This window comes from Phyllostomus discolor, chromosome 4, assembly GCF_004126475.2.
Source record: "Phyllostomus discolor isolate MPI-MPIP mPhyDis1 chromosome 4, mPhyDis1.pri.v3, whole genome shotgun sequence".
NCBI lineage: Eukaryota > Metazoa > Chordata > Mammalia > Chiroptera > Phyllostomidae > Phyllostomus > Phyllostomus discolor.
In genome coordinates, this window is record NC_040906.2 from 167,881,368 (window position 1) to 167,896,571 (window position 15,204).

Here is a 15,204-nt window from a genome sequence, read left to right on the forward strand (position 1 = left end):
TACCTGGTTCTAGTTAACTATAAAGTAAGTTTTCAGTATGGAGATCCTCCCCTTAGACATTCTTAATACTCTCATTTGCCTCATCCTCTCCCTTCGCTCCCACTGTGCTGCTCTCTCTTCACTGGGTCTGCCGCGCATCAACTCTCTACCGTCCCCACAGTTATAAATCTCTCTGTCCTCTTGGCCAGGAAAAGACTCAGCACTCCTCCCACAAAACCTCCCATTCCTTCTACCCAAGAGATCCTGTGTCCTACTTTCAACCTCCTACTGAACCCACACGGTTCACAACACTGTCATCTCCACTGAGTTTCCCATGTTCTAATCTGGTGTGGCAGAATGACTGTGTAAGAGTAGGAGAGACGGATTTGGCACTGTTTTAGGTCCTTGGTTATTCCTTTTAAAATATTCCTGAGAGTACTAAGGTGAGTGTCCTCTATGTTCCCCGGGAATCGAAAACTCCGAGCGTAAATACATAAAAAGATGGTCAAGATCATTAGCCAACAGAGAGAAACAAATCAAAACCTCAAAGAGATACCACTTCCCATCCACTAGTGGCTCTAAGGTGGCTCTTTTTTAAAGCTAGAATCAAAAAGACCAATAATACTGTGTTGGCAATGATGTAGAGAAGTTGCAACCCTCATACATTATTTGCAGAAATTTAAAATGGTATATATCCAAGAGAAATGAAAACAAATGTCCACACAAAAACTTACACATGCATTTTCATGGCAACACATTCACAAGAGCCAAAAAGTATAAACAGCCTAAATGTCCACCAACTGTTGAGTGAATAAATGAAATGGAGTCTATCCATACAATGGAGTATGATTTGGCACTTCAAAGGAATGAAGTTCTGATATGTGGTACAGCATGGGTGAACCTTACAAACTTTGTGCGAAACGAAAGAGCCAATCACAAAAGGCCATGTGTTTTATGCTTCCATTTTTATGCAATGTCCAGAACACGCAAATCTATAGAGACAGGCAGTAGATTAGTGGTTGCCTAGGACTATGAGGCTGAGCGGGGGAAGAGGGTTGGGAAGAAATTGAGAGTGCTGCCATTGGTACAGGCTTCTCTTGGGGGAGTGACAAAAATGCTGTAAAAATTACTACAACAACCAAAAAACATTGAATTGCACACTTTAAATGAGTGAATTGTAAGGTATGTGGATTACATCTTAATGAAGTTGTTAAAAAAACTTAAAAAATAAAATCAGAGCAGCTGTAAAGAAAGCTTTTAACCCACACCATTGAAGGCAGAAGGGTTGAAAGAAATATGAAAATTAGCATTTTTTCCTAGCAGTTTTAGTAGTACATTCTTCATTCCAGCAGTCTGGCAAATGATTATCTATCTTGATATAGATAATTAGATTATCTATTATCTAATTATTAAAGTAATTACAATTAGATCTATAAACAGCCAACTACTAGAGGGAGAGAAATTGGTTTTCCAAGGTATAAATGACATTGAATAGTGAATAAAAATACTTTATAATTATTAAATTTTATTAAATAACATTGTATGAAATGCCAAGATTTATTTTTTTTATATATTCTCAACATGAATGATCTTACCCCTAAGGAGGCAAAAACTGATTTATGAGAGAAAAAAAATCTTCCTCTTTTTACACATAAAGCGCAGATACATATGGTACATAAATAGATTATAGTATATCTATGGTATTAAAATTTCATGGGACCAATTAGGAGACAAATTATCTAAAAGTGTTCTTGGTTCCATGATTTTCCGATTCCTCATTCATATACACTATAAGCGCCTGTGTTAATTAAACTATTATAAGATGGAAATTTTGGCTCTGGAGTTCAGTCATTGCTCCTGACGGCAAGTTTGGTCGCTGGACTTCACGGCAATGGGAAGTCCAGGATTTCCTGCGTGAAATACTGGCTCTGGTTGCCTTACTGTGTGTCATCTATCAAATCTTCTTCTGTCTGATGCTGAGAATTAATGTCTTGAAGCCAAATGGTGCAACCCTCTGGAGCACTAAAGAAGAGATGAGAAATATTTGCCTGTGTGTTACCCCATCTCCAGTTTTCCTTCCACTCTCACTCCTACCCCTGAAACACAGTCTTCCAAATGAAGGAGGAAATAGGGGATGTTTCTCACTTCACTGTAGGCACCTCCCTAACCCCCCACCCACGCCCACCACCAGCCCCCACGGTCCACACGGGAAGACCGGCAGGCAGACTCGCCTGGTTGATTCTACTGCGGTAGATGACATATCCTCGGAACCCATGGCCTCTTGTCTCTCTTGTCGTTCCTCTCCTCCGTAACACAACGTTCCTTTTCAGTGCCTTTCCTGTCTTGGTCTATGTAACTGACATGATCTGATTTTAATTTTCAACTGAACTTCACACACAGGTCACTTTCCCAGGGAAAAAAAAAAGTCTTTTACTTAACTATACTATAAAAAGCTTTGGCTCCTAGTCAAACATCAGAGAGAAGGTGGAGGTGACACCTGCTCCAGGTCTCAGGGGTACAGGAAAGGCAGACAGATGAGAAGGCAGGGAGCTCCCCCTCCGCGCAGCTGCACTCGCAGCCGCACTCGGTGGTGTCCTCGTCCTCTGTTAGGACGGAAACGACTGGGCACAGCAGTGGTGCTGCCGCCACAGCCCTGGGGCTTGGGGCATGGACTGCCTGAGTGTCGGGGAGTATGTCCCCTGCCGCCCATGCCCCTGCCACCCCCTCCCCACCCCGCCACCTGCACTCGCACCCACCTCATAACTCTCCCAACACTCCTAGTGCTGGGAACCCACGCCCCTCATTTCTGGAGCACCACCCCTTCCCTGGGTTCCTTTCTTCCTTCAGCATCATTTGAGATGCTGTCAGCCTGCACTTTACCTGCCCCTCACGCAGGCAGTTCACCGAAAAGTGGGGGATGCTTGTCTAGACCCTAAGCCCTGGGTAACAGTGTGATCAGCACATATATCCACAATCCCAAGCATCCTTTTTTAGGGCATAAGAAATATTTAGCTCCCAGTTTTCAATTAAGCATTTTCAGGTTTTGAATCAAATGTTGGCCCTCATAATCTATGCATTTCTATTCCCAGCAGAATTCAACTGTTCTCATCTGCTCTTTACAAAGTTGATTTTGAATAGTGAACATTTAAATGAAAATAAGAAACTACCCTTGCGTGGAATAATGTAAAATCATACAGCAGAACTCTTTTATCTAATAGCTCAGAAGTATAAGGAAAGCAAAAAGAAATTTTACAAATTTCTCCAAAAACAGCCTTCCCAGTTTCATTTTACTCAGTTACATGCTTTCAATGAAATTATTCCAGGGTGTTAAATACCAAGCTAGGCTGCGGGTTCAGTCCCCAGTTGCCGCACGTCCGGTGTGTGGGCGGCAACTGGCTGAGGCGGCTCTCTCACACCAGCATTTCTCTCGCCCTCTCCCTCTGCCTCTGCCTTTTCATCTCTCTCCCGTCCTGTCCTTCTGAAATCAATATACATATCCTCGGGTGAGGATAAAAAACCGCTCTCCTCTCTTCTTTGAGACATATATAATTTGTGACTTCAGAACTGTGTAACTTGAGTACTGGTGCATTTGGTGAAAAAAGTTTCATTACCTTATATTCACCCTTTTACAAAAAGCTCACTAAATCCATTCGTACATTTAGGTAATTTCAGGCTGAATAACTGAATATCAACATTTCCCACAGTTTTGACAAAATCTCATGGTTTCATAAGAGGTTTCTTCTCTTTCTTTCTTTCTTTCTTTCTTTCTTTCTTTCTTTCTTTCTTTCTCAACGTAAAAGTATACACAGATTCACCATTGTCACAAAACGTAAAAACCCAACAGCGGCCATTTGCCTTGGGTCACTCATCATAACTGCGTATGAAATTTCTAATATCCTCACTGTTCTTCCTTGTTTCTAGGTGCATTCTTAGTTATTTTCCCTCTCTTTAAAATCAGGATGCTCTAATTCTAGCTGGATATCATTGACTTCACCAAAAGGATTCATCATTGTGCTGAAAATTGAAGTTGCCACCTTCTGACCCGCATAACGAGAGACGGTGGCCCTGGCTCCTCGGGCGATCAGCAAGTACCCCAGGGACATCCCACACAGGTGAGTCCGATGACACGGGAAGCACAACATGGCACCTGCTGTGCGTTGCATCCATTCATAACTTTGCGTTGCTGAAAGACCTTGGCCACCTGCAGGACTGTTTTTGTTTTCTTCTGCTATGAAACGTACTCACCCTAAAGAGTAGAGACGGCACTGCTTGTTGCGGATTTGATGAGCTAAGCCAAACCTGTCATCAAGACAAACCGACCAGGGCTTCTTCTCAGGGCTGGCATCGGCGGCCAGGCGGTCTGTGCTCATGTGATCACATGCAATCTGTAGGGAGAGGACATCAATGTGAACAACTTAAAGCATTGGGTGATAAATGGCAGGTAGGGATTTAACTGCTTCCCTGGTGCCTGAAAACCATAACAGGAGAGTTATGTCCTTCCGCACTGCTAACTAGCCCTTCCCCAGGGAAACACAGACTGCTGTAAAATGTGCAGAGGAATTCCAAGGGCCAGATTCTAAATAACCTCGTGGAGACTATAGGCAGGTTTGAAGGGACGATAAGAGCTGCTATAGCCATATGCACAGAGTGCACACGGGGAGAGCAAAGTGGGGACGCAGACGGCAGGGAAGAGGGAGGGGTCAGGAAAGGCTCTGCAGAGGTGTGTTCGTCTTGGAGGATGAACAGAAGCTGAGACCATGAAGGACAGTCAGACATGAAGACCAGTGCTCCAAAAGCACAGAGGTCTGTCACCCGGTGTTCCTGCTAAAAGCTGTGAGAGGACCGTGCATGGGTCTCAGAAGGGTAAAAGATTGTGGATTCCTTATCTCAGGCAGATAGGGTGGAGCCACCACGTCCAGATAGGTAGCAAGTGTTATCCAAGGTAACAGCTGATAAGGGGTCTGGTGAAATTAATCCATAGTCCCTGCTAAGAGGGCAGGAGCTTCCTGAAGCACTCTTCTAAGGAGTGTCTGCCTCAGCGAGAAGAGCAAGGGCCCCAGCCTGAGGACGCTCTCCCTGAGCTAACTCACCCATCAACATTAGATAAGAAAAGCAAAGGGAACAAGCATCTAAGTCAAGTGGAAGTAAGTCTCTAGTTTCAAATGAGCATGAAGTAAACATTCTTTTTAAGGAGTTTATGACTTGTATTTGAGGCTGACACAGTGTGAATGGCTGAGGCTGCTGGAACCAAAGAAAACAAGTCTGGGGCCAAGGTATTTACCTTACTGAGCAAGCGGACTTCCCACTAATCCCTCCAAACTGTCGTGGTCGTCACAAACCACACAGCAGCTCTCACTGCCACGTCACAGACAGGCCACTCCAGATGGAAAAGGTGTTCTGAGGGTTACCACTTTAATTCGTTGGAAAACATAACAGCAAACCACTTTCTTCTCAAGAAGTTAGTCTAGGCTTGCCAACCCCTTTATTTAACTGATTTTCCAAAACTGTAATTTGAAAAGAGTTTATGTGGCACCTGTTCCACTAATACATCATCAATCTAGGGCTGTAATCTAGGGCTGGCCTGGCAAAATCACCCTAGCACTATTTATCAAGGACTATGACTGAGTCTTCTAGGATTTGGACATCTTAGAGGGAAGCTTAAAAAGTGAAAACCTATAGCCCTGGCTGGGAGGCTTAGTTGGTTGGAGTGTCATTCTGTACACCAGTGGTTGCAGGTTCGATCCCTGGCTAGGGCACATACCTAGGTTGCAGGTTCAATCCCTAGCTGAGGCACACAAGGGTGGCAACCAATCTATCTATCTATCTCTCTCTCTCTCTCTCTGCAGTAAAAATGTGAAACCCCATATATTTATATTCTTTTCCTTCAACCCAATAGCTCTGTCTACAACCACTGATTAAAGGGGGAAAAATAATAAATGGAATTGAATCTTCTCCCAAGCAACCAGTACAGAATACATTTATTAATTGGGTGTATCAACATATTCCTTTGTATAATTCATTCCTATTATTATCCCACAGATAAATGGAAATTATTCTTCTGCCTGCCCACCTCCTAGTCTCTGCCCAACCAATGGAGAAGTTGCTAATCTAATTAGTCAGAGCCTGTGTCTCTTTGGGCCTGTTTTTGCTGGTGGGCAAGTTACTGAGCCTTAACATCGACACCTCCATTGGCCTCTCTTCATACCCGCCCTCCCGCCGCAGTTCTGTGGGTCCCCAAAGCATGCCTGGACTTCAAAGCTGAGCCATTTGCTCTAGGGCAGCTTCCTGGGGTATTTTCATTAAAGTGTCATGATGATGCTTATCTGCTGTCCTTGGTGTATACCTCTCCCTACCAACTGCCTTAGCCACAGATTAGGATAGGGAAGTTCATGGGTTCTGATTTATAATTCCCTCCTCACACCATTAAAGCCAAACGCTGGCCTGTCCTGCAGTGTTTCTCAGGTGTGGTCCACCTTCATTTGGAAGGTAATTAAGAATGCAGATTCCTGGGTGCCACTCCAGATATGTAAATTCAGAATCTTTGAGGATGACACATGCATCTTAACAAGCTCCCCACAGTGATTCTTGTGCCAGTGGTCCTGTGTGTTTACTGGGAGCCCTCTGTAGACCCCACTGAAATGTTCAGGCTGGCTTCCCCTGTGCTTCAGCAAATCAGGGGAAGAAACTACACTTAGGCCAGAGATTGGAACTAAAAACAGCAGCATCTTCAACCCCACTCCTAACCAAGATGGAACAGCAGTATCGACAAGTAGCCAGAGGCCTCTAAGAATCAGGTAAGTATTAAGGCTCCAGATTCAGGGCTCTGGGGTTCAGCTGCTCCTCTTTTGCCAATGACAGGAGTAGAGTTTTATTCTATTAAAAAAAAACACTTTAAGCATTTCTTCTTCCACAGACTTCATCTCGCACAGATATATCCCTATTGGAGGCATTCTTTTCCATCCAATCTCTCTGCTAATGTTCCCCTTTCCTCTCCTAGTTCAAAAATAAAACAGTTTTCCCATTTTAACCACTTACTAACCATTTCGCTGATAGACATTAGTTTTTGAAAATAACTAAGAGAACTCAGTAACATTCAGCTCCTAAAATTAATTAAATATTGATTTTTCCAACTTCCTTGTTAAGATTTATGGCTTGGGCTTCCATAAACCCTACTGCAAGCAACATAAGTGGAGGCGGTAACTCCAGGCTGAGCTTCAACTCCAGTAATTACAGTCTCTCTTTCTCTCTCTCTGCCTCTCTCTCTCATTCTCTCTCCTAACTCCCCGTGTAATTTTGTCCACACAAAAGCACATTAGGCCTAGACAAAGGAAAATAGACTCCAGGGGGAAAAATGTTTTCTAAAATGCTTTTTAGCTCTTTAACTTAAAGGAATTGAATTTATTTTTATTTTACTTCATATTGCAAAAGCTTGCACAGCTGTTCTGCCAACCCAGAAGCAGTAGAACCTGGTGAAGGGAGCCCTTAAAATTTGGAGACTTCTGGCAAGAGTCATTTCACTGACCAACTGTATGTTTATGTAATACCATTACTTTCAAAGGTACAATCTCGAGAGTTGTGCTTTTGCTGTTTTTATCCCAATTTGTGTGTGCACGTGTGTGATAATAAATAAAATAAAGACTACTGTTATGAAGTTCTGCCTCTCCAGAACCTAAGCTCTTATGTTGTTCTGAAAAATAGGTATATGGATGGATGATTAGATAGATAGATAGATAGATGATAGTTTAACACATATTTTATTTTTTTTAAACAGCAACTGTTGCTTAGATTAATTTTGTACTGCAAGGCACGCTTGCTGGGGGCATATGGTTTGGGGGTTGCCATAAAAAGCTAGATCTGGAGCTTCTCCTTAGAACAGAGCACTGTGTTTATGATTTAACTGTTAGTTAACAGCAGCATATGAGCGACTTCAAAACTCAAAGATGTAACCATGGTCTTTCACATTAGAAAACGATACCTGATTAAACGAGCTTGGTGTTCTGTACACTTTACCCAAACACCATGACCTCTGATGTTTCATAAAAATAAAGGCTGGGTCCCTGCCCTGACGAGTGTGGCTCAGGGAGTTGGGTGTCATTCTGCAAAGCAAAGGGTCAATGATTTGATTCCCCATCGGGACACATTCTTGGGTTGCAGATTCGGTCCCTGGTGGCGGCACATGCAAGAGGCAACCAATCAATGCTGTTCTTCCTCTCTCTCTCCCTCCCTTCCCCTCTCTCTAAAAATAAATAAATATAATCCTTTTTAAAACTGCAGGGCCTCAATCGCGCCCTCAGAATCACCACAACACACAAGTCTAGGAGGGCCATCTCCACTGCAGTCTCGGGCCGCACCCCCCGGGGGCCCTGCGCTTCTGGCCCTGAGCACCCAGCTCTGCGAGAGCACACACAGTCCCCGGCAGTCCCTGACTGTTATGCAGCGGGTGCGGGGGAGTGGTTTAATTCAGGTTTGCTGTTCCAGCCTGTGTCCAGCACAGTGCCAGCCACAAAGCAGGAGCTCAACAAACGTCTACTGAATTAAGAAAGAATAAATCAATGGTGAACATATCACACGCCGGGCCTTGCTGCACACTTTTGGACACAGATTTGAGGAAGTAATTTTTTTTTTATTTTAAAATGCAGCAGAAAAGGATGGGGGTGGAATTTGCTTTTAAACCTTCAGAAGTTTAATTTCTTTTCCTTGCCCATTATGACTCACTTCTGCTAACTGAAAATCTTAGCTAATAGTGACTCTAATATTCTGCCAGTTTTATAAATTTTCATTTTCAAAATGAGTTCTAAATGAAGCATAAGCCCCCAAAGCAGCTCAAAAGCTCTGCATTACATAGAAAGGGAGGAGAGCACTGGGTAGTAATTGATTCTATTTAATAACAAGTGAGTGTCATTCTGATGCGCTCCCACCTGCTGGTCCCTGAGTGACCCGGAAGTACATAAAAGCACAGGACTTAACTGGGTAAAATGACTCCTGATTACAAAAGCATTGTGCGGTCTAGAACTTATCTCATTCTTTCTGGAGGACAATCAGCCTAGCCAGCTTCAGCAACCAAGTGTCTATTACTGTACTCATCAAGCTGAATAATCACTGCACGCCCATTTCTCTCTCTTTCCAACTTGTTAGTCCCCTGAGGTTGATATTATACACCCAGGGCCAAACACAGTTCCTGGCACATAGTAGGTGCTTTAAAAATAACAATCCTACACTACTCTCAGCGTAGCTTAAAGTCACAGAACTGAGAGGGACCTTAGCAATAATTTAGTACTCTTCCTTTTTGAGATCAGAATAGTGAGAGACACAATCAAAATAAATGCCCGGGGTCACAACATTGTAGCATGCTTTTCTTATATATAACTTTTTTTCTCTTAGTGCATAAGTCATGGGAAAGATCTAAGAGGCTTGAGATGACCTTTTCATGCCTCGAGAGCTTCTTCTAAGTAAACATGCCTTTTAGAAATTACAGAACATTAACCTGCAACACATATTAAATGGAATGTAGGGGCTTTCACTGGGTCAATTTATTTGGAGGGGTGGAGCCCATCATTCTCAAATTCAAGTCATAAATTTAACATCTCTCATTTTCTTTAGGGGCCTTTACGGGCTTCTTAAAGTCGCAGGTAAGAGGTCCAGCTTCTCATCCTTCACATTAAACCAAACTGTAAAATTATAATTTCAGTACTTTAATTAAGTCTGTGTGAGTCCACCAAATTAATCTGTAGCAGCAAAATAAGATAAAAATTTATGGAAGCACAGGGACCAATTTGTCATCCCATTACTCATAATTAATTCAATGAGCTTTTACTTCCATGTCTAGGTGACAAATATTAAAATCCCTGATTGACTGCATCATATTAGAAATGGGACTTTCTTCTATCCCTAAATTAGCCTTCTAAAGATCTAGAAGTATATTCTCTCCCATGGGTGAAAAATGGGCTTTGCTGCCAGTGCGATTTGGGAGGAAGAGTGGAGTGCCAAGCGCCAGTGGGCTGAAGGGATATCGGAAGAACTGGGGTCCCCGGTGCCACCCCAGCCCCAGGCGAAGCTCCCTGAGCCGGCCTCCGCCTCCCAGGCAGCCTGAGTTGCTAATTCACCTGCACCTCCCAGTTCAGGCGGAGTTTCCCTCAGGCCTCCATTTCCTCTTCTGACTCTCCCCCCAAGCCCAGGCTACTTGAGAATGGAACCTCCTGATTAACGTGTCAAGAGTCATAGACTCTCCTTAATGGACAAGCTCTCTGCCTGCTCAGGGCACTGACTCAGCCTGCGGAATGAGGCGGGAGCTGCCACAACGTGTTAAGTCACTAACACAGGCCAGCGCTCGGTAATGACTTCAAGTGCCCTGCAGCATAGACAGCCTCTGGATTCACAGGCTTCTCTTTGCACTGCCTGCAAAGTCTCCTGTGCTCTCCGGCCTGGCACGTCGCTGTCGGCCAAGGCTCTGTGGCAGGAAAGCAAAAAGGCAGACTCCTCCAGATACCAAATGAGGCCTGAACGTCCAGATGAAGGTTCTGACACACTCGACTGCCTACTCACGGGTGCGAATCTGTCTTTTCAGATGTTTTCCAAAGCAATTTTCTAAAGTGGGTCCTTAAAACATATCAGGATGAATCATTAAGACATTTCACGATGGAAGGGAGAAGATGCTGAAGTGAATGGAAGGCATCCTTATCTAATGCCTCCAAGCGAGTGGGTAAACTCAAGCAGCAACGCCTCGGAAACCACGTCCCTCTCAAGTCCCTGTCACAGGTCCCCGAATAACTCCCCATGCCCTCAGTGACAACCCCTTTTTTAAAGGGGTGATCAGTATCTTTTGCGTCATCTCCAAACTCCTTTGTGCATGAAATACAACCTGGGTGGTGCTGATATATCTCAGGAACCTCAAGGCTTCTTCATCCAGGGACTGGGCAGGGCCTGCCCAAGGCTGGAGGTCTATGTGCCACCGGGGACCCTGCGGGAGAGAAAACACAGGTCGGTGTGTAAGGGGTGAGGAGTTGGAGGGTGGGGTGGGGAAGACCTGGCGTGCGAGACAGGCAGCAAGGCTGCTCCAGCCACCTGTAAAACAAACTCGTCCTCGGCGGTGGGGGACGGTTGCCCGGGAGCTGGTTCAGAGCTGCTGTCCTTAAGACCACATCAATCACCGGGAGATAAATGAGGCTGAGAAAGCCCAGCTACCAGGCTAAGCAGGAGATTGCAAAGACTTCCCTGGGGACGTCTGAGTCTCCTGATCAAAGGCAAACTCCACTTGACCCCATGCAGCTCTCTGCTGCCGCTCTGTACCACACAGTGCTGCTCCCCTTGCAGGAGAAGCACTCCCTTATCGACTCCGGTTTCCAAAGCTCAGTGCTGCAGAGATATGCGCCTCCCTGAGGGTCAGTTTTCTTCTCTCAGCACCACGAGGCCTGAAACCTTGGGCACTTGGGCACCTTCCCCAGCACAGGGAGACAGGTGGCGCTGCAGGGAGGTGCAGTGGCGCCACCCAGTGTCCCAGAGCCCCTGGCCTCTGGGATCTCACACATGTGGACGAGGTGCCCAGAGCTGTCACCAGCCGGGCTGGCAAGAGTGGCCTGCCAGCACGTGAGGCGGTCCCCACCTTTCATCAGAGGACTTGCGGAGCTCCTATGAGCACAGTGGCAGAAACAGGCCCTGAGACCCCTTTTGTAGCACGAGTGGGGTGGTGGACGAAGGGCTGAGGGAAGGCAGTGGTCTAGAAGAAACACAAATGGGGATCCCGCCAGTCAACAGGAAGCAATAATTGGTGAAGTCCCAGCTAGAGGTCCAAGTTCCCCACCTACAGTTCTCACCACCTGGAAACTTCCAGGAGGCTCTCTGTGATTCCAGGGGGTGAGCCCGGCTCACAGTGGAGGGCAGGAAAGGGCTGGGGGGCCCGGGGAAGCTCAGCGGCTGGCAAGGTGAAGGCCTCGTGTCAGGAAACACTTGGGTGTCTTGGCACAGGGGTTCCTGCAAAGTGCTTGGGGTGGTCCCCTAAACTCCCTTTTATGGTGAGGAAGGGAGCAGGGGAGGGTTCCGGAAACAAGACAAAGGGACCCTTCGTGTACGTTCATGTTCTTCAGTTAGGTATTGTCATGGGCTGAATGTCTGTGTCACCTCCCCCAACTCATATGTGAAATGCTAATGCCCAACGTGATATCAGGATGTGTGGCCTCTGGGGTGTAATTAGGTCATGAGGGGAGCCCTCGTGAATGGGATCAGTGCTCTTAGAAAAGAGACCCTATAAAGCTCCCTCGCCCCTCCCTCCGTGTGAGGACACACACAGAAGTAGGCAGTCTACAGACCTGAACCGAACCATGTGGCACCCTGATCTGGGGCTTCAGGCCTCCAGAACCCTGAGCAATAAATTTCTGTCGTGTGTAAAACCACCCAGACTGTGGTGCGTTGTTATGGGGGCCTGAACAGACTCAAACAAGTATGATGGCAGGAACTGCCTCTCGTCCAAAAAAGAAACACCGAAACAGGGTAGCCCTGAGGTGCTTTAGTACACGTGTGGTTTGGCGCTCCTCGATGGGGCGGCCCTGGTGGCCTGGGGTTCAACTGAAAGCAAGGAGAAGTGGGGGAGCCAGCAGGTTAGTCAGCGTGAGGGCAGGTGCGTGGGCTGGGGGAGAGGAGTGCCCTCTGGACGGAGGGTCTGAGATAAATACCAACTCTTCGTGAGTGATGAGGGGTTGTCCAGGCCATGCGTTATTGACTCACTGCACAGAGTCCCTGGGGCCCACAGTAGAGGGTCCAGACAGATCTGCACTGCCTTGCGAGGCCGAGCGCCCTGCAGGCCCTGCAGACTTAAAGAACCCTCCTTCATTTCCCGTGGGCTGCGCCTTTCTCCGGAAGCCTTTAGGAGGGCCGGTTTCAGGGGCTTGCGACCTGCCCGTCTCGGGATGGCCCATGCCAGCCTGGCTTCTGCTCTGCCGGCACTGACTCGAAACTCTTAATTTTGAACAAGAGGCCCCGCACTTTTATTTTGCACTGGGCCCCACAAACTACACACTCAGAGTGCCCTGAGGGGCACCTTTTCTGTAAAAATAGCCTTTTCTTATAGCTATTCTTGTTCTGTGAAGGTTGAACAGGCGGACATTCTATTCAGAGAGAGCCTGAGAACATTCGCTCATATATCTTCCCAGTTAATGTCTTCTACCGGCCCTGTTTCTTCTCCTTTCTTGTGAATTTATTTTGGGGGGATACAGGGAGGAGGTCAGGAAATTCCACTGCCCCCACACTTCTTTTTTCCTTCTCTGAATTAGGTGTTGATTATCATTTCGCCAAAAAGTATTCACAGAGCGCCAGCCGCTCTGCGCCAGGCCTGGCCAGCACAGACGTGACTATAACCTGAACTCCGCCCCCCCCCCCCCCCCCCCCGCGCAGGCGCGCCCCATCCGGTGGGGGCGGTGCCTGTGCACAGAGCAACTTTGATGGGGAAATGCTGGAACACTAGGGAGCGCTGTTCTTTCCGGGAGACTCTAATTATGGAATCGTTAATGATAAGCACATTCAAATACAAACGCCTCCTAGTTTTGCAGGGTCGCATTCTTTTGCATCGGAGGACAATGAGTGACTTCCCAAGTTGCCTTCTGCCAGCCTGTTTAGGCCTGGCGGTTAAAACTTCCTGTGCCTTTGTCCCAGGACCACTCACAGGTGCCCCAGCATCTGGCCCCAGAGACTCTTGATGAAAATGGTAAGGTTCACCCATCATGGTTTCCCTCTAAATCAGGCCATACAGTTTCTGTTGCAACTCCTCACCTCCGGCTGCGGCTCACAAGCAGCCTTAGAGAGAAAGTAAACAAGTGGTCATGGCTGTTTCCAATAAACTCCATTCACAACAACAGGCAGCAGCAGGCTGGACTTGGCCCGCAAGACTGTAGTGTGCTGACCTCTGCTCTATTTGATTATAATTTGGAGGCAGACCAGCCTGGAAGAGAGTGTTTATTTGAAATAAGGCAAAAGAGACAGATTATGATATCTAGATTATCACCAACTTTGGCATCTGGGTGACTCAGGCAAATAATACCAGTGAGGGTTGCTGTCGGATCAGTGGGCTCCTTCCAACTGGCTAATTTGGGAGGAATTTAATGGACTATTTACAAAGGTGCAGACAGGTTTTGAGGAAACCAAGAAAGAACAATATATTAATATTTGTGGCTGGCAGCACCAAAGAGCCCTTGTAAACCATAAGCCTGAAGGAACAAGGACGGGGAGGGACTTTCGGAACCAGGCAGGACAACTATACAGAGAAGGCACGCAACAGAGGAACACAGCCCATCCTATCACACCCTGTCCTATTGCACAGCCCCCTAACTGTCAAGCCCAACAGGAAGGCAGAGGAGAGGGAGGCTGTGGTTGGTCGACACGGGTCAGTCTCCCAGGGCGCAGGGCAGGAGGATCAGGGTGCAGAGTGGATCTCGAGGGGCTGATGGAAGTTCTTCGCAGCATCCACTGGTGAGTCAGTATGGTGGAACTATAGAGCTATCTCAAGGATCCATACACCGTATCCTTCTTGCCATCTGCTATTTCTTATTTCCAGCTGAGCACTGGCCACTACACTGTGGCTGGAACAATGAATAATATAAGGTGAGAGACCTAAGGTAGCGATATCCGAAGTGCTTTGGCTGAGCTGTTTAAAAAACATTCCGCATAAAGTAATGTTCTTATTGGAATCAGTCTGACAGTAATTTGTGATTATTTCCCCAAGGAAAATGCTAGCTTTTATCATCTCTTTCAATTATCATTTATCTTAGTTCTGTAGTGCACACATCAGTATTTGTCCTTCGAAAAAATCCCACAAACAGAATTCTCTGAGCACCTTAAAACACCAACGGCCAGTGTTTAATAGAACAAGGCAAAGTATATTTTTCTTTAAAAAAAAAAGTATCATTATGACTTTGATAGAGCAGGCAGTTAGGCAGGCATGAGCAGAGCAGGAATGAATGGCCAGGTCCAGAACGTCACTGGGGCAAAAAGTTCCTGGTGCCTAGCAACAGGCAAAACTGGGAAAACAAGTATTATAGGCGAAAACCTCACTCCCAGGGTGGCCTTTCCTCCCCTAGCATGTTGCTAGTCGTGTGGTTTAGACCCCTGCCCTTTCACATCGGTGGTCTTCTAGTTTAGACCCCTTAGAGGAGGAACAAGGGGCCGGAGAAGAGCCTCATAAGATGCCTATTCAAGTTCTCGCATGACCACTTCCATAGGAATTAAGCCCTCAGGTCAATG

The 15,204-nt window shown here is 46.3% G+C and overlaps 1 protein-coding gene across 1 annotated transcript in view; it reads right to left on the bottom strand.

The window, feature by feature from the left end:
- Positions 1-15,204, bottom strand: part of METTL24 (methyltransferase like 24) — a 94,820-nt gene that overhangs the window by 52,507 nt on the left and 27,109 nt on the right. Inside the window, exons 2-3 of the mRNA XM_028510358.2 lie at positions 10,838-10,936; positions 4,225-4,364 (exon numbers count right to left, since the gene is read on the bottom strand). Of these exons, the coding sequence (XP_028366159.1) occupies positions 4,225-4,364; positions 10,838-10,936 (239 nt within the window). The remainder of the gene's footprint in view (positions 1-4,224; positions 4,365-10,837; positions 10,937-15,204) is intronic.